Source organism: Corvus cornix, chromosome 14, assembly GCF_000738735.6.
Source record: "Corvus cornix cornix isolate S_Up_H32 chromosome 14, ASM73873v5, whole genome shotgun sequence".
NCBI lineage: Eukaryota > Metazoa > Chordata > Aves > Passeriformes > Corvidae > Corvus > Corvus cornix.
Genome location: NC_046344.1, coordinates 7,895,356 through 7,915,378, shown reverse-complemented (window position 1 = coordinate 7,915,378; position 20,023 = coordinate 7,895,356). Strand labels below are relative to the sequence as shown.

Genomic DNA, 20,023 nt, shown 5'->3' with positions numbered 1-20,023 from the left:
AAGAAACTGAACTTCCCAACCCTCAGGTGGGAGCTGTTGGAGATTAAAACTCTTAAAGGAGCTGAGGTTTTTAATGTGTATTGCAACGAAATCCAGGCAGCTGAACTGGGGTTTCAAGTTGAGACAGTGAGGGCTGGTTCTGAGCCTCACTGGGGGGGAGAGGGGCTTGTGACACACAGAGGGTTCAAAATGCAACTGAGAACGGGACCAAGGGGGACTAGAGGGGAACCAGAGCCACCTGCTTGGGGACAGCACAGGCTGGGAGGAGTCTGTAAAATACACAGCAGCTTTTACTGAGAGAAATACCCATTCCATGGAATAATGATGGGATTTCCTAACAAACAGACCATGGTTAGAGGGCACCAGGCAGAGCCAGAAGCCACCCCTGCGTCTTTGGGGGCTGGCACTGGGATGGATGGTACGAAACACCCCTGTAAGGGACTGATGGGCAGGAGAAAAGAAGTGCTGTGGGTGTCACTTATTGTAGCATGAACTGATGGCACAAGAGCCAGTGAGATCCCAAGTTCCTGATGTCATGTAAAGGGAGGGGCTTGCAGAGCCCTGGCATGGTTTTGGGACAACTTTGGGACAGCCCTGGCATCCTTTTAGGATGTGGCCTGGGTGGTTACAAGGGGGCAAGCGCTTCTGTACCACAGCTGGGAGAAAAAGAGGAGAAAGATGAAAATTGATGTTCAAATACCTTGAAACCCCCAGCACATCATGGTTTCTGCACCCATGGCTCTGGTTCTCCAACCATGGCCCCCTTGGGGTGTTTGGTGACAACCCCACCTGCACACCCTGCTCTGCCTGACAGACACACCAAGGTGCTGCCACAGCCACCGCAGGGCACCGGTGACACCCAACAGCTGAGGGGGCTCCTAAAGGATTTGGGGCAGGATTCCAGGCACGGGTGTCACCCTCCCTCTAAGTGGGGTTAAATTCAGCAGAGTGAGGGCTCCATGGGGCTGGGGGGCTGCACCAACAAACCCCAAAATGGGGTTGAGTCACGCTGAGGTGGGTGAAGGCTCTTGCCAAGGCCAGGGAGTTTGGGGTTGTCTCATCCGGCCTGGTGACATGGCCTCAGCGCGGCCACCTCGGACATAAACCCATTGCAATTCCCTGGAAAAATGCTCCAGCTGTGGGACTCCTGCCTGTCCCAGCTGCCTGTCTCAGTGCCACCCCAGCAGGGCTGCCACCCCTCCTCTGCCTGGGACTGGCACTTTGGGTGCAGAGGATCAGGGCTCACCTCCCTCCAGGTGCCTGTTGAGTGATGAGGCTGGACATGTTATTCCCAGCTCCAGTTTAATCAAGGACATCTCCTGTGCTGCCAGGAAGCCCCTCAGGCACCCAACCCTTCCTCCTCCTCCCTGCCCAGCAGAGCAGCCGGGTGCCTCCTGCAAGGAAAAGGTAACACTGACTTTGGGCAGCTGAACCAGCCACCACCCTCGGGAAGCACCAGGAGTTGTGCCGGTGTGGTCCCCATGTCCCTGCTGCTGCTCCAGAGGTCAGTCCCGGCACAGAGCGTGGTGGGATGTGCGTGTGGGGGCAAAGAAAGGCAATGCAGGCCTCGGGGGGACATTCAGAGCGTGTAATATTCAGCATGGGGGGCACACGGGGCAGGACACGTCCCGCAGGCAGACACAGCTTTAGCTCTTTACAGTTACACGGAAACTCTGGAACAGTAATATTATAGTTAGAAAAAATACACTGTACCCAACGAACATTATCTCACGTACAATCAATTTAAACATTTAAATTGATTATAATTTTGCTAAAATATTAACACAAGTACTGTTTGTGCTGCTAAAGTTTCAGTGTTCCCTCTAAGGAAAATATTGCTACAGTTCTACCGTACTCTGTATTAAAATCCTCGGGGTTTTTTCTTTCCCAGCAAGACTGACTCCACAAAACCACAAAGATGCCGGAATTCACTGAGGCTGATACCACACTGGGTTGGGGTGTCCGTGGTCAGGCACCTGTGAGGAGCTTGGCACAGCCAGGACCTGGAGCCAAGGCAAGGAATGCGCTTCGCCACCGGCAGTGACCTCTTGGGATGATTGGCTGCTTAATTAGTGCATCGATCTGCTGCTCATTAATTAGTGCATTGATCTGCAACTCAGCAGCAGGAATGAGCTGTGGTGATGGCGACCAGGACCTGTGGCAGGGGAGGGGACAGGTGGTGGCTATTGCTCCTCACGAGGTTGGAAGGCAGCGGCGGCTTTGCCGGCGTGAACTGAAAAGGCAGGACCCTGGATTGCCGGGAGAGCCAGGAGTCTCCAGGGATGGAGCTGCCATCAATGGGGTTGGGAATTCAAGTTTCAGCTCCTCTGCTCAGCCCTTAGTGACACAGCCTGGCTCAGCTGCCACACGGGCAGGGAAAGCCGGCGGGTGGCTGACAAGGACCTACTGGATTTTATACATTTTGTTCTTTTACAAGGCAGGAATTTTGCAGCTGAACCCCCAACCTGAGCCTCTTTCCTGGATGCTTTTCACTGACTCTCTTCCCACACCATTTCCAAACACGGGGCCATGAGCCCACACAGGATGGACTTTAATGGCCTGTGAAGGCTTTCCAGTTCCCTGCCTGGATCCCTCATTCCTGCAGACTGCGGGGTGACACACGTGTCCCCACCTGGGGTTCTGCTGCAGCTGACAGATGGTGACTGCTCCCAGAATAAAAATACAAGTCCAGTATTGCTCCTAATGGCCTTGGATGTTGAGACTGAGCCCCTCACCTTGGTCCTCACCTCTCCACAGTGAAGAAACATCAGTGTTGCCAACCAGAAATTCCTCAGGAATTTACAAACTTCCCAATACCCCCGTGAAGGAACGGAACCACAAAGTGCCGCATTCCCGATGATCACAGGCTATTCCCAGTTAGCAACCAGCTCCTGCTGAACTGGTTTCCACTTTCAAACAGTGAATTTTTTAATCCTCAACCAGAACTCGTTGAAGTGTAGAAGCAATCTGGATGCTGATCCCAATCCCAGCCTGCTGTGCCCCCCCTGTGCCTCTAAACCAAGTTTTGAAACACCTGTTTGGATGTTTGTTTTGTACAGCAAATATATACAAAGAAAAGTAACACAGACACCACTGATTTCCCTGTGAATTTGGCACTTTCCATGGAACCTGGACTGGAAGCTCCGCAGCAGGAGCAGACAGGGCAGCTCTGCCCACTGCCCACCCACCCTCAATGGATTCTGTGTTAGCTCTGGAAGAACGAGATAATAATTCCTCAGCTGATGCTTTCTAAGAGGAAAAGGCATCCTGGGCTTTCCCAGCAGAGCTCAGAGGGGGCATTTACTCCCCTTCCCCACGTGTAGGTGATGTGGTACCAACCTCCCTTCCTCCTGGCTTAGAGGGAACACTGCTTTTAGAAACCCTGGGACAGGTAAGACAAGAACCAATACCACTGTACAGAATTCACTGCACAACGAGCTAATAAAGGGACCCGGCACTGACTCGCCACGGCAAGGAAATGGGACTGGATACATTTGGGACCAGGCAGGGGTGGCACCGCCCCAGCCCCTCAGTACGCTGGCACTTGGTAACCTTTGGGGTTGGGCTCTAAGGTCTCGGTGAAGGGGGGGCTCTGGTAGGTCTCCGTGCTCTCCGCGCCGCTGCCGCCGGGGTAGCCGGGGTAGGACGCGCTGGGGTCGGTGCCGAACTGCTCGGTAGCGAACAGGGACATGTCCGTGCCCAGGCGGTACCGCTGCAGCGCCCGCAGCGCCAGCACCACCTGCAGGGAGTGAGGGACGGGCTCAGAGAGGGCAGGGCTGCAGCCCCACAGCACCCCGTGTCCCTCAGGGGGACCCCCATAACCCCCCAACCCCCCCAGGACCCCATGTTTCCCCAGGACCCTGTGTCTCACCAGCATCATACATCGCCCCAGGACCTCATGTCCTCCCACGATCCCCCAAACCCTCAGGACCTCACATCCCACCAGGCCCCAGCGCCTTCCCAGGACCTCCCAGGATCCCAAAATCCCCTCAGGACCTCGCACTGCCCCAGGATCCCATGTCCTCCAGGACCCTGCATTCCCTCAGGACCCCACATCCCCCATGTCACTGCAAAGCACCGAGCCCATCGAAGCATCCCAGCAAACTGCCACCTCACTCCATTGTACCCAAGAGCTAATCCAGCCCCAAACCCCACCCAAACACTCCAGAAGCCATTTCTGTGGGACAGGGTGACCCCCAGAGCTCTGCCTGGGGTGGGGAGCCCTGGCTGTGCAGATCTGGCACTGCTGGGCCCAATAAACCCATCTGCTGTGGGGAAGGAAAGCTGCCGAGTGCCAGGCCAGGAAAATAGGTCAGCTCTGCCAAGACTCCTTCACCCTTTTCCAGGTTGCTGGAATTGAGGTTGCAAACGGTGGGAAATGTGGGCGGCAGAGCCGGGAGGGCCCTGCACTCGATCTCATTCCAGGAGGCTTCATTAACAACTCAATTAGTTTGCAAACGATGGGCTGAGGAGGCTAAAAAATGCCGTAGAAGCCAGGGATGGCTTCCCAACCATCCTGGCCATCCGGGGTGGGAGCAGATGCTGATGGGATGGAGAACATCCCACCCACTGCCCTTCCCTGTGGCAGCCAACGATGGGGAAGAGCTGGGATTAAAAGAGATTTATTTGGATAATCATAAAGCAGGGAGCAGTTAAACTGGGGAGGAACTGGAGCAAGGCTTGCTGCTGAAAAGCCTCGGACTGGCTTTTGCCCAGTTCTTTCAAGGCAATATGGAATCAGGGCACATCCTGGGGCTCTGTGCCCAGGAAAAGCTGCAGGAGGGATGGAGGTACACAGAGCCATCCCTGCTTCTCCACACACAGCCCCTGGAGCAGGAGCCCCCCGGGGTGGCACAGCCCCCCCGAGTTCATGTGGGGTCCAGGTGGGCCCCAGGGTTTCACACAGCCCTGGCTGAAGTCGCTCTGCCTGTGTGGAGCCAAAAATGGGACCAAAGGGGGTTTCTACAAGCCCCTTCTCCAGGTGGACAGCAGAGGGGCGAGTTCAACTTGTCCCAGGAGGGAGCTGATGAGCCTGAGAGCTCCCAAAATCCCCCAGCCATCCCACAAACCAGCTCAGTGCAGAGATCTGCTCCTGGGGACTCTCTGCCTCCAACGGGCCGCCCTGGGACTCTAACGAGGTCCTGAAATCAGAGCAGCTCGTGGCTGGTGACACGTTTTCAATGGGAACAAAACTTTCCAGCCCTGGGAGAAAGGGAAGCCTGGAATTCCCCAGCGGGAGGGGACTGAGCTGATGCTTCCTGGGTAAGAAACCACCAGTTCCACATGTGGAGGGCCCGCAGGCTTCCCCAGTACAGCCACTCACTGCCCACCAGGATTCACTTCTCCAAATCCCAGACTCCCCCTCCAGCTCAGCACTGACCCCAGGCAGGTTTCATTTCTGCTCTGCCCCCTCAGCTCCGGGGCTGTGCTCACCCAGATGATGATGGAGAAGAAGGAGAAGGTGATCGCTGCCGCGCGGCGTCGGCGCCCTGTGAGAACCCCCTGGTCAGCGTCGTCCTCTGCCACTGGTTTGCCAGGAAGCAGAAGGCTACAAACCACAGGAAGGCCAGGAAACCTGCAGGAGAACAGAGCCGGTCAGTGCTGCCCCTGCCCAGCACCTCCCCTGCTGCAGGCCCCCCTTTGCTGCTGCACAAACCACCCAGGTTTCCAACAGGAACGGGAATTTTGGGAGCCATGGCCCAAAATGAGCTTATTAAAAGAGGCTGATACAAAAACAGAGATGGAAGGAAACTTGTGGGGTTATCTCAAGTGTGTTGCCTGTCTGAAGTTCAGCTCAGCTACACCTCAACTTGATCTCAAAGACCCCCAGGGACAGCACATCCTCCCTGGACATGTTAGAGAGGGACTTTTCACAAGGGCATTGAATAATAGGACAAGGGGGAATGGCCTTGAGATGAAGGAGGGTGGATTTACATTGGATATTGGGAAGAAATTCTTCCCTGCAAGGGTGGGGAGGCCCTGGCACAGGGTGCCCAGAGAAACTGTGGCTGCCCCTGGATCCCTGGAGTGTCCAAGGCCAGGCTGGACAGGGCTTGGAGCACCCTGGGATAGTGGAAGGTGTCCCTGCCCAGGGCAGAGGGTGGCACTGGATGCGCTTTAATGCCCCTTCTAACCCAAACCATTCTGTAATTCTGTGATTCCGTGACACGTGAGAGCTCTGCTCATCCCTGCAGAGAATCTCTCTGGGCCTGTGGAACTGAGCAGAAACACACTGGTGATTATTCCTGCCTGGAAGCAAAGCTGGCTGAGCAAGATATGGCTGCAGCTGCCCTAATTCCATCCCCAGCCACCAGCACTGCCCGGTGCCAAGGAGCTCAGGGAACAGTCAAGGAAAAGCCAGGAGCACACGGGGTCAGCAGCAGGGATGTTTTCCAGCACTGGGAAGGAGAGCTGCACAACACCTGGACCCTCCTATGATGCTGTTTTAAGGCTCTCCATCATTCCTGATGCCTCAGATTCCAGGTGTCAGTGCACACGTGGATGTTGGGAATTTTGAGCTGCCCAGCAGCTTCCCAAGGATCATCATCCAGGCTGCCAGTCCCTGTCTGACTGCAGGGAGAGAAGAACCTTCCTTTATTCCCATTTATTCCCCTTTATTCCCATTTATCTTGCCAGTTGTCCCTAAATACAATAAAAAATGCACATGAGCATCCCCAGCCAGTGCTGGAGGTACAGGGCTCAAGGCCTTGAATTCCGAATTTGCTCCTAATTGCAGTTTAAGACACATTCCTTGTCTCCTGCACGGCTGGGCCTGGGAATTCCCAACCATCAGGCCTGGCCATGAGGCTGCCCTTGCAGGAAGATCAGTCAGGGTTTCCTCTTCCAAATTACAGACACTTCACCAAATACAGCCAATCCTGTCACCAAACCCACCCAAGTCTCTGCACAAGTATTTTCACTTCCCTTTAGGATGATGACTTGTTGGCAGCATTAAACAAGACCTCTGGGGTTTATTCCTTAAAGGTCACCCTTTAAGGACAGGGATCTTTTCTGTTCCCCTGCTGTTACAAGGGGGCTTTACCAGCAGCTGTTCCCTGGGATGGGAAGCAGATCCAAGCCCTACATTTGGACCTCAGCCATTGCTTCAAATCCCACTGGGGGTGGTTTGGAAGTGGAAATCGCAGAGGTGAAACAAGAGCAGCTCCCAAAGGTTAATTCACACAGTGGGAGCAGCAGGATGCTCAGGGACAAGCTCTGGGGCACAGGGCTGGAACAAGGGACGTGGGGCTGGCACTGGTTTGTGGAGGGTGAACCTGTTCCTGTGTGTAACACTCGACCCAGCACAGCTCGTCCTCCCTGGCAGACACTGCCACTGAGTCCCTGCTGCCACTCTGTCCCCAGTGCCGCCCCAGCCCTGGTGGCACCCACGGGATGTCAGGAGTTAAAATGACATCATGCACAGCCCGGACCCAGCACGGCTGCGCTGGGTACTGCAGCTGCCAAATCCCTCTGCACCACTGAGCGCGGTGAGGCACTGACCTTCCTCATCCTGAAACCATCAGCATCTCCAGCCAGGAACGGCTGGGATCGCTTCTGCTGCCACCCATGTGCACTTCCAGGAGGCTTTGTGATGCAGAGAGAAGCCTTTCCCCTCCAGACCAGCTCTGCCTGGATCTCTGGGCAGCAGGAGGATTCCCTCCAGTGCCATGGGCAAGGCAGGTATCACTGCCAATGGAGGAGATGGGGTCAGGCACGGAGAGCACCTCCAGAAACACAAGCCAGGTGTGGTTTGATGTTTGGAGAACTGACACGGATTTTAAAAGCCCTCAGAGAGGGCTGAGCTGGCAGTGACGTGGTGAGGTTGCATGTGCCAGCCCCAGCTCCAGCTGGATCAGGCACAGCAGCAGCTCCACTCCCTCCAGCACTCCGGGGAAAAGGAGAGCGCCAGGAAGCACCGAAGGAGCCAGGAGATAATGATCATTTAAGGATCTGCAGACAACAGAGTGCAAACACCAGGGAAGATGTGTTACCACCCTAATCACAGCCTGGTCTCCAGCAAACGCCTGTCTACGGGAACAGCTGGAAGAGCAGCTGGAAGAGAAGGCTGTAAATGCTGTTTTCAGTGTGGTGGCCCTGCCTGAACCCCCACCTGTGCCCCAGTGTTACCTCACAGTTACGTTCCAGAGGCATTTTAGGATGAAATTCTTCCCTGTGAGGGTGGGGAGGCCCTGGCACAGGTTGCCCAGAGAAGCTGTGGCTGCCCCATCCCTGGAAGAGTTTAACAGGGCTTGGAGCATCCTGGTCTAGTGGAAGGTGGAACTGAACGGGCTTTAATGTCCCTTCCAACCCAAACCATTCCAGGATCTGATGATTCTCTCATTTCTCCTCTCAGTGGATCCATCACAGGGACAAAGGAGAAAGGAGGCAGTCTGAGCGCAGTGCCAGCTCCCATGTGCCTGGCAGGGAGCAGAGGGCTGTCAGGATGTGAGGCAGGGAGGCAGGGTAGCAGCCTGGCCCTGTGACACACAGCAGCAGCCAGAAGATGGATGTGATGTCCCCCTTCTGCTTGAATCCGAGGATTTCAGGCACTGAGCCCCATGGAAGGGGCTGTAAATTTTATCTAACAAGGGCTGGATGGTGCTCCAGGACCATGGAAATGAGCTTTGCAGCGAGGAGAGAACAGCCTGAACAACAGGCAAGGCAGGGAGGTGATGATGGATGTTTTCATTTGGGACAGAGAGCCATCAGCGACGCCTGTGCTGGATAAATCACCTTCAGACTTTGCTAACAGAGCCTGGGAATGCAGAAGAGCAGCTGCAAATGGAGCCAGGCAGCTCCCACAGCTGAGCAGAGGATGTTCCCTCCCAGCCCAGAGCATCCTGCCTGGTCCTGTCTGCATGGATGAGCCTCAGGTCGAGGGCTCAAGAGGGCACAGCAGCTCTGTGGGCAGCCCCAGCCCCAGCTGCACAGAAGCTGCTTCTGCTCTGCTCCAAACTCGTGCACAAAGTGAAACCAGACCCGAGGCAGCTGATGAAACCACTTTTGCTTTTCTCGAGCCAGAACAGGAGATGTAGGAGGGTGAAACCCCCTGTGTGGACTCTGAGATGTGACCACCAAGCCTCACCTCCGTGCATGGCCTCACCAAACCCGGCTCAGCAAACAGCTCCAGCTGCAGTGGGACACGCCACTGTCCCCAGCCACAGTGGGCTTCCTCAGTGCTCACTGAGCCCATGGCTGGATGGGACAACTCCCCTGCCAGCCCTGTTGTCCCCAGCCGAGGCACACGAGTTGTGTCAGGCCATGGGGGGAGCGGGGAAGACTCGGGAGTGGAGGGGCAGGGCACAGCAATGACCTCAAAGAGCCAGACCCGAGCAGAGCAGAGCAGAGCAGAGCAGAGCAGAGGTACCTGAAAAGCCGAGGTCCAGCAGCACGGCCCGTTTGCGGTCCTTGACGCTGCTGATCTGCTGGAAGTACAGGTCCACCACGAAGAAGAAGATGCAGCCAAAGAAGGCGATGACGCCCACGGCGATGCCATAGCTGCAGGCACTCTCATTCTCGTTGAAGATGCAGAGCAGCTCGGGGTGCTGGCTGTCCTTGTTCACGTAGCACTCGTTCACGATGGAGCCGAACACCACGATGGAGAAGATCTGCAGGAGGAAAGAGAGAACACAACTTGCTGCTGTTTGCATTTGACTCTGTTTTCCAACAGCAGCGTCATTGGATTCAATCCCGTCCTCGACTCCATGGCAACGTGGCATTTGGGAGACACATCCCAGCTCTCGTTTGGTTGGTGTTTCCAACCAGTACCTGGGTGTTCCTCCTCTGTGAGGTGGAACCTCCTCCTGCCTTCCAGTGCCTTGCTGTGCAGAGTATTTTAAGGATCTTGTTCTCCAGACAGGCTGGGGAAGGAAAAAATAAACAGATGGGGCAGGTCCCTGCAGAGTCTCTGTGCTTGTGTTGCTCTCTGCTGTCAGGCTGTGCCGCACAAACCCCCTCACGTCCCTGTGGAGCGGGGAGGAAGGTAGGGACAGGGGATAACGGAGTGGCTGAGCCAGGGAAGGGCTGGATTGCTGGTGAAGGGACACAGGACATGTGTGGGGACATGGGAACAGCTCACCTGGGCACAGGGGCACAGGCTGCCCTGGGAGCAACAGGGTGATTTTTCACTGGTTGAGCAGGGCCTGAAGGATGCAGCTCCTGCATCCATTATCCAGTGACCTGGCTTGGGCCCAAGAGGGACACAAGGGCAGGGGCTCCTGGGGCTGCCCAGGTCCCCACGCTGGCACCACAGGGTGTCACATCCCTGCAGGCAGGGAAGGAGCCGGATGGCAGCGGCTGCCTCAGTGGATAGCACTCACCCTGGGCATGCCCAAGGAATTCCCTCATCTCCCAGCACCAGAGGCAGGAGGGGAAGCTGTGGGACTGGATGCAGCACAATCCGCTCTGGATCCCGCTCTGGTAGAGCCCGGGGAGAGGCTGTGAGCAGGGAAGGGAGCAGGGTGTGCAGGCACATCTCCCTCACACTGGGAACCTCAGATCTCATCCCTGGCTGCCGGCTCCCGCATCCCTGCACGCATCCCTGCTGCCTCCCGAGACACAGCTGGAGGCCAGGGATGCAGCAGCAGAGATAAGAGGCTCCTCCAGCTCTCCTGGGAGCAGCTGGGGACAGGAACAGGGCATGATTGGCTCCTGCTGCACCTACAGGAACAGCATGACACAATGGGCACGAGACAGGGACAGGTGACATGGGGGCAGCAGCCCAGGAGCCACAGGACGAAGCACAGCTGGTGGCTCTCACAGCCACCTGTGTCACCTGCGTCACCTCCTGCAGCTCCCGGGGAAGCTGTGTCACAGAGCAGGGGAAACGAAGCAGAACCCACGGTGAGCAAACCACCCCCAAGGTTCCAGCACTCTTGCACGTAACACTGGGACAGACCTTCTCCTCTTCCTCCTCTTGGAATTTAACCATGGCCCAGGGTCCTGTCCCACATCCATCCCTGGCTCAGGTCAGCCCTGAGCACCAGCCACGAGCTCAGTGGCCACCCAAGTCACCCCAAGGCACCTGCACCCTGTTCCTCACTGGTGCTGCACTTCAGGGAGCCCTTGGGACGGCACAGCAACACCATCATCACCATCATCACCATCATCACCACCATCCCCACCATCCCCACCATCACCACCATCACCATCATCGTGCTCACAACAAGAGGGGCTGTGTATAAGGAAGAAACAACAACAAACGGCACTAATAGTTTTCCCAGAGCTTTGGCAGCAGCTGTAACATCAGCAGTTGTAAAAATCTCTTCATAAATAATGCAAAATTGTTATTTACTATCAGAAATAGCAGCAGCATTTATAAAACAGGCCCTGGAAGAAATTATGTGATTCTGGAATACATGAATAATTGAGAACCTCTGATTTCAGGCGATTACTTCTCTGGCAGGCCAGCAAACTTGTACTCAGCTTCTCTGAGAAGTTCCACTCAGTTCTCCCAGGATTAACAACCTTCTCCATGCTTTTGGGAGCCTGCTGGGAGCCCAGAGCTTTGGTGGGTGAGGGAGAGCTCCCAAAAATACAATTAAGGACGTCACAGCACAGGCATGTGGTGCCTGCACCAGCTTTGCACACCTGGGGCTGTCGATGTCAATGCTTTCTTTTAAAAAAAGGATGTTTTATCAATTAACACCATGAGACCCCCACAACCACATTTCAATGTACAAAACATGGAACACGCAGCTTTTCCTTGGGAGGTCAAAGTAGCAAGGAATTCCACATGCACACATTTGATAGATGAGCTGAAAACATCGGCACTGGCTGGAATATTCCTGTCAAAACGTGCCTTTCCATGGGTTTTCTCCCCCTCATCCCAGGATTGTAATGTTATGGTTTTTCTTAAAAAACTCACTGGTGCTGGTGAAGCATTTTAATGAGAATAGATTTGGTGCTGACTTTCTAAGTATAGATGAAAAAGTGCTTTTATTTTAGGAAAACGTGGGTAGATGAAATAAATGTGGGCAGGAAAAAAAAACCCCTGTGTTTTTTAAAGTTCACGCAAAACAAGGGCATCTTCCCAATCACCTCCACAAACCACAGTGGCTCAAACCCCCAACCAGCTCATCAGACTTGAAAGAGAAAACACAAGGTCAGATTTTCCACTGTGAGCGAGATTTTATGGGCCTGAGCAGTATCTCAGAGGATTTGCAAAGGAGCCTGCACAGGACACTTCCACTTTCCAGCTGAACAACCCAAGGCAACCAGCAACAAATTCTGCTCCTCCTGGATGAACCGGTGCAAGACACAGTGAGAAAACCGGATTCTCCCCAGCCACCCCAGAGGGAAACTGCATCCCCCATCCTTGCATCCTGCCAAAGCTTCCACAGGGATGTGCTGGCAACTTGGGGGCTCCTGGTGTGGGGGTTCCTGAGTGCTGGGAGCGCCCACCTCCAGCAGCTCCAGCAGCACAGACCATTAATGCTGCTCTGCCTTCGGCTGCGGGGAGAATGGGAAGGAGGAAAGCTCTCCTCTCCCATCCTTTCCACTTAGAGCTGCACTTCAGCCACACAAAGGAGCCTCAGTCACACCCTGGAGGGAGCACGACGTGGGGCAGGAGCCCTCAGACCCGTGGGGACACGGATGGGCTGCTCATGCAAAGGGAGTTGGGGTTCCACCAAACCAGGGACAAACTGGGACCTCTCCTGTTAATGAAGGCCAGCAGCCCAGTTCCACCAGTTTAAAGTTTGCTTCCAAGCAAGAGCAGACAACTCTCCAGGCCAGGTGGCATTTCTGTGACACAGGACAATGGGACAGGACAATGGGACAGGTCTTCTCTGCTCAGAGAGTGGGGAGGCTCTAGCACAGAGCAGCTGTGGCTGCCCCATCCCTGCAAGTGTCCAAGGCCAGGTTGGACAGGGCTTGGAGCACCTTGGGATAGTGGAAGGTGTCCCTGCCCATGGCAGGGGGTGGGAATGGATGGGCTTTAAGGTTCATTCCAACCCAAACCATTCGAGGATTCCGTAATTCTGCTGGACCCATCAGGCCCTCGCAGGAGCCCAGGGCACTGGGACACTGATGTGCCCAGGATGGAGACACCTTTCAGGTGTGGATAAAGCTGGGAGCTGTGGCTGCCCTCTCTCCAGCACATTTTTGCCATCTGGAGGACGCTGGCTGGCCAGGCTGCCTCCCTTGCTTCTGGAACTATGCTCTGCAGATCCCTGTTCCCTCCTGGAGCTCCAGCAGGCTGGACCCCAGCACACACACAGTTTTCCTCCCCGTTGCTTTCAGCTTTCTGCAGCCCATCACCTAAAATTTGCTTCAGGAGACCTCACAGCCTGAGCAGAGTCAGGCAAGGAAAACAAAAAGCAAATAACACTGGAGAGCACGAGCTGAGAGCTTCAGTGTGAGCTGTCAGCCATTTTAAGGTGAGATGTTTCCACTGCTGAGGCACTGTACTTGGATTTGGGACCTATAAAAAACATCACCAGAAGGTGTGGGGTTGTAGGAGACTGCAGAACCTGGCTTTGATTACACACGCAAGCAACCATTAATGTCAGCATTGAGGAAATGTAATGCACGAGGAAAAATAATCCAGAGCTCATTTCCTCTGCTGTGGCTCCTGATCAACAGTGCTGGGCACAAGCCACACGTGCAGAGAGCCAAGCTCTGGGTGATCCCTCTCTCCCTCCAGGAAGCCTCGTGCTCAGCTCCCTCCCCTCCTCGAGCCAGCAAGGGAAGGATGGGCCATCAAACGAGAAGGGAAAACAATTAAGGTCAAATTAGCACAGGCCAAATCCTGCTTAGCACTGAGTGTTTTCCTAAGCCCCATTAAGCCCCTGTGCTGTGTTGGGCATGGGCCTGGTGCAGATTCCCTGCTCAGGGATGAGTGGAACCCTTGGCACAGGGCCAGGCTCCCTCAACACCCACCCAGCTCAGATCCTGGGGAATCAGGTCCTGGGTCCCTCTCCAGTTTATCTTTACAGTTGTCAGTCACAGGGAAGTTTCCAGCACTGATCTGCACAATTTATTGGAGGGTGTGAAGACCAAAGCTCTGCTTTAAGAACCGCCAGATCTCCCACAGGACTATGGAGAAGACCACGAAGGGAAGAGCTGGCGTGGTTTCTGGCACAGAAAGAGGTGGTCTGTTGCTGGCTGTAATAGGTTTAGGGCCATATCCACCAGTAATCAGCTTGGGAGGATGTGTATTGATGACCACATGACTGATTTTTCCTGAATTACTTTTTCTGATGTGGGAAGAGCTGCCGGCTGAGACACAGCGTCCATTCAACGTTCTTAATCTCGTCCTGCAATCTGAGCACATGGCACACCAGCAGTGCTTGAAACCAGAGATGACAGGAGCATGACAATTTAGAACCATTTTAAGCTCAGATGCAGCGAAGCTTCCCCATAATTCCATTACCAAAATGTTACATTTAAGTTCTGCCTTTAATCCATAGCCTGCAGAAGGAGAAAATTAAGACAGAAATCTGATGACCCTTCTGAAAAGTGGGCAGGACCAAAGTCTGAAGCAGCTCAGATCATGCTAATGACTCTGAGCATTGCTGTGGGCTCCTGAAGCGCCAGAGCAGCCTTGGAGCTCTTCCCTAAGAGCCCGGAGTGCTCGGGGGACAGTGAAGCCCCTGAAGAGCCATCCAGAGCTTATTCCTTGCACTTCTCCTGCTGACCTCCAGGGAGGCAGAGGGATGGGATGGGATGGGATGGGATGGGATGGGATGGGATGGGATGGGATGGGATGGGATGGGATGGGGGCGCACTCATGGGACCCAGCACTGCACTTGTGCTGATGCTCTGCATGAAATCACAGGAATTGCTCAAAAAGTTTACCAGAATATTTCCCAAAACTGCTTTTAAAAGCCAAACCTAAGCCTATGTTAAACGAACAATTGCCTTGCAAAGCTGAGTGGCCACTTGAAAGTCTGGCTGGCACATGAGAAAGGAACTCATGATTCTGCAGGCATCCGTCATGAATATCGACTCTGTTTGGCTGTGCAAAAAATGTCTCAAAAGGAAACCACAAGAGCGATCACATCTTCATCTGACAAACTGCATCAGACAGAGGGGGAAGAGATGAATGAGGAACTGTTAAATGGTTCTTTCCAGCTTTTGATTCTACAGCTCAAGCCAGGAGTGGTTTTTTCCCCCTCAGATACTCAGAATTATTCTGTCAAGGGGAGGTTGTTGAGGGAGGCAGAACCAGGAATCCCCTTTGGCCACCACTGACATTTGGGGATTTCTGTGTTAAGTCACCATTCACCTGCCAGTCCCTTACTGCCAGCACAAGGTCCCCGAGGCAGCCACTGGAGTCACAAAAGGGAACTGGACCTTCCTTTGGTGGTGGCTCCCTGGGAAGCCCCAGCAGTATCGATCAGCCAGATTAGTCACTCACTTCAGGCACCTGGGGCTGACCCCAAATCCCTGTGGGATTTCTCCATCCCCCCCCCACCTAAATCAGCCCATCCCAGGCAGCTCCCTCCTTTTCCCAAGGGAACCTGATATCACACACAGCAAGGGTCTTGTTGCTGGTGTGGGATCCAGCTGCTCAGGTTAACCACGGCTACAAAGAGGCACCACAGAGGCACAGGAAGGAAAACCACGTGAAGAAAGCCCACCCCAAAGCCTGATCTCAGCCCCACCCCACTCCTCAGCCCAGGGCTTGCTGAATAACCACCCATGGCTGTTTTGTGCTGGCACGGGCAGCTCATCCCCCCTGGGATAGCAAGCAGGGAAGCCTGGGAAGGTTCTGTTTGCTTTGGGAATCAGGGAGTGGCATGGTGAGCATCGGTCCGAGCTCCTGCCCAGCCACCAGCATGGATGTCACCACGTGCCAGAGCACTGCCACACTCACCCAGGACAGCAGCAAGAAAGGCAGCAGAGCCTTGGGCTGCTCCCTCCATCCAAGCTCTCCATCCTGGCATGGGTTTGGTTTGGCAAGAGCAGCAAAGCAACAGCTCAGGAGGAACCCAGGCACAAGGGCCAGCAGTGGGAAGGGAATGCCCTCACACCTCGCTCTGACTGCAGTCCCAGCTCACACTGCAAAGGAGCCATAAATGCTGAACTGGTTTAAGATACGGATAACTGGACTGAAACAGCCAAGCTGGGGATCTGAACCCCCAGGCTGGAGCAGTGATGAACCCTCACAGATCTATCAGCAAATGTGAGACCTGGGAAAAGGGTTCCAAAGGGAGCTCCCACATGAGCTTCCACAGCCCAACCCCCAGCTCACCGAAAAGGGCAAAAAACTCCCTTTTTGCTCAGTGGGGGCTTTGGAGCCAACCTAAATATTGCAAACATTTAGGGGATAGCACCACGCTCATCCCACCTTTGTCTACACTGGTGGCCCGTGCACTTGTCTGGAGTTAAGTTGATGCATTTCTGTAGTTGTAAGCACTTGTTTGTCACTGATTCCCTGTGAACACAGAGCCATGAAATGAGGGACTTTGCCACTGAACAAACCAGTGAATATGTACAGGAATATTTGCTAAGCTGGGACTTTTATTTTGTATCTATCTTCCATATTCTGGTCCTGCTTCTCAGCAGTGTCTAATCCCCTTCTGTCAACAAGGATGGGGAGCCCTCTGGGTGCAAGGTGACACACCACCAACAGTGGGTCAAATTTAACTAAGTGTACCCAAACCCAACACCACTGCCTGCAGTTTGACACTGCCACTCAGGGAGGATCCAGACCAAGTTTTCTTCTAGGAAACAACTGCTGCCCTGCACCTGAACCCTGCCCAAAATGCCCCATCCACACCAAGCTGGATGCCCCAGATTCATCCCTGGCCCTGCTCTTCCCCAGCAATGGAGTCGTGGGCCTTCTCCAAGCCCTGGGAAGGACATCAGCTCCCATCCAGCCACACACTGCAGCATGTGGTTTAACTTTGAGCATGTGATTGCAGCTGGAATTGTTCATGTGCCGCATGTTGCGCTGCTCAGGGCCTCGGCCAGGGCATCCCAGCCTGGAGAGCCCCACGGACACACCAGCTGTGGCAGCTGGAAGGAGGGAGGCTGGGGGGCTGCATCTCCTCCTCACACCTTTCCTCTGCTCCCTGCCTCATTGAGCACTGCCAAAGGTGACACAGAGCCAGCACAGGTGTGACATGGGCGAGGACAAACCCCAGGCCCAGCTCGGCTCATCCACAGCCTCCAGCCAAGCACTGGAGCCAGGTGAGAGCCGGGCAGACCCTTCCCACGGGGGGTTTTGGGAAGGACCTGGCATTCCTGACCTCCCACGGCCGATCTCAGCAAAAAGCCAGGCTCGGGGAGGCAAATTAGCCCTTAGCCCTGGGCATCCGGGCACCACGGCCCCAGGAGCACCCTGGCACAGCTCCCTGTGCTGCCTGGTCACGGACCACCAAAGCCTTCCCTGAGCGGCTGCACAGCCCATTCCACCTCCTGCTCCCTGCTCCACGGCGGGAATTCACCGATGGGAAACGTCCAACAAACCTGACATCCTTTCAGCAGCACGGGGAGCAGCAGGGCTGGCTCCCGGATTTCTGTCACACACACGCATGCACGGAGCGTGGAAGGCAGGAAAATGTCCTCTGCCTCCTGCTCCAAACCCCATTCTCCAGCACCGAACAGGAGAGAGGCAGCGGCGCATCCCCCCGCCGCTCCCTGCCCCATTCCCGAGGAAACTCGGTGCCAGCTCCCCCGGGATCCGGCACGGCCCGCGGGGCTGGGCAGCACCCGCCGCACCGGCACCGGGCACGATGCACCGGCTGCGGGCACGATGCACCTGCGCTGCCCATCACTCCGGCACTGCCCATCGCCCGGACACTGCCCATCGCCCGGACACTGCCCGCTGCGCCGAGCGCTGTCCCCGCACCGCCGCTGCCCAGCCCCGCGCCTCCGCGGCCGTTCCGCCTTACCCAGGTGGTCACCCGGAGGAGGGTCTGCGGCTGCTTCAGGAAATCCACGGGGTCGATGGCCCCCCCCGCCCGGCCGGCTCCGAAGGACGCTCCTTCCATCTTCCCCCGCGCCCGCTCCGCGCCCAGCCGAGCCCCGCCGCGCGCGCCCCGCGCCGGCCGCGCGCCTGCCCACCCGGCCCCCCCCCCCCCCCCGCGCCCCTCCCTCGTGGGCTCGTCCGCAGCGCCGCGTGCGGGCGGCGGGAGGAACCACCCGTCGGGTGGGGGGGGAGAGGAGGTGGGCACGGGCAGGTGCGCGCGGCCGGCGCGGGGCGCGCTCCCCCCGCAGCGAGCCCGGGCAGAGACCCCAGCACAGGGATGGGGCTCTGCGCGCTGTGACAGCCGCTGTCACCGGGATGTGGGCATGGGCACTGTCACAGTGGGACGGCGACCGTCGCTGACCTGTGGGCATGGCCACCCCAGCACAGCTGTGGCAACTGTGGATAGCCACTGACAATGTGCTGTGGCCATGGTCACCATGGTATGGCCATGGTCACTGTGCTATGGCTGGGGACATCACAGTACAGCCAGGATACCTTGTCATTTCCAGGGTCGCTGTGCTGTTCCAAGAATTACCATCCTACAGTGACCATGCTGCTCTGTGGATAGCGTGCCATGAGCAGGGGTGGGCTGTCCTTGCAAGAGTCACCATCCTATGCCAGGGTCGCCAGGCAATGGCAAAGGCTGCCTGTGCTATGGCCCTTTAAGTAGCTGGGCTGTTGGCAGGAGGGCGATGCCACGGCCCGGAGTGCTGGGAGGTCACCACGCTACTCAGCTCACCTCTGCTGTGGACACTGACCCCAAGATAAACACCCCTTCTGTGCCCAGACCCCCAGAAAGAGTGGCTGTCACCCTTTGGGGATCCTCAGAGGCCCTGCAGCCGGGAGGGCTCTCCCAGGGGCTGTGGAGAGAACAGAGGGGAAGGTTTGGCAGCTGCTCTTTGCTGTTGCACACCCACAGCTGGTGCAAGAAAAGGGAAGTGAAAATGGATGGGGCTGACCTCTTGCTTCCCTCATGCATGGAAGGAGGCGCCCAGAGCTACTTTGGGACGAGAGGAGGCCAAGCCCCATCCCTGCTCCCTCCCCGTGGACAGCAGGAAGGAGGAAAAAGAACCTTAGAGGGAAACCCTCGATTACTGCGGAGGGAGTTCCCCCCGCGGCTCCAGGACCATCTCCTGAGTTAGTTTTCACAGCGCCGCGATGCTGATCCCGGTTCCATAGATACCGATGCCATGACAACTCTGACATCATCCCTGCTTCGGACGGGAGCTGCAGGGAAAGGCGCAGGGAGGAGGAGCACGCACGCCCTGCTGGCAGGGGGCTGTGGGGCTGGGGGCTTCTCTCGGCCCCAGCACAGCTCTCGTCCCGCCCCACTGCCCCTGCAGCTCCATTCCCCATGCAGGGACCGTGTCACTGCCGCAGCACACGGGGTACCTGTGCGCCAGGTGTGTTCCAGCCCTCACACACGATGCAGTCACCGGGTGAAGGATTCCTGTGTGCTGGGTCCTGTTTCCAGCTCCTTTTGGCCTTTTGCAGCTCTGTCAGTCTGTTCTTTCTGGCAGGCTGGGATCAGGATTTAACTGTTAAAGCTCATGATGATGCCATGCAGATTTTCTCAATTACAGGTGAGTCATCATCTCTCCAGGTCTATTTCTGACTCCCAGCAGGAAAAGCAGAATCCAGCCCTCCATTCCTCAATGTCACCAGCTCAGTAACCATCACATTTTACTAGGCAAAAATGAAATGGCCTCGAAGAGAACAGCGGGTTGGTCCCTCCTGCTTTCTGCTGGCAGGATGGCTCATGGAGCTGGCCAGGGATGGTACCCCAGTGCCAAGAGCATCATTGCCAGCTCATCCCTGAATTGCAGGTCAGGAACAAAGGCCAAATTAACTTGAAGGGATTACCCGAGGTGGGATTTTCAATCAGCTTCAGCAGTTTAGAAGCAGCTGTTTCAGCATCCTCAAAAATCAGTTTCATGGTCTGGGAACAAACCACCCCAAATCCATCAGCCCAGAGTTCCACATGATGGCAAGGGCTGCCTTGCTCCTCGAGGGTGGCCAGTGCCAGGGAGGCAGTGTGTTCCAGGGATACTGCACAGGGAATCAGCTGGACCTCTGGGGCCTGCTCCTGATTTTCCAATGACA

The 20,023-nt window shown here is 55.8% G+C and overlaps 1 protein-coding gene across 1 annotated transcript; it reads right to left on the bottom strand.

Moving 5' to 3' along the window:
* Positions 1-1,051: 1,051 nt before the first annotated feature.
* SYNGR3 (synaptogyrin 3) lies at positions 1,052-17,986 on the bottom strand. The gene is given in 5 exon segments (XM_039560121.1): positions 1,052-3,739; positions 5,434-5,471; positions 5,474-5,575; positions 9,368-9,608; positions 17,844-17,986. Coding segments are annotated over 5 exon segments (690 nt in total). The 5' UTR covers positions 17,943-17,986; the 3' UTR covers positions 1,052-3,529.
* Between the last annotated feature and the right edge of the window lie 2,037 nt (positions 17,987-20,023).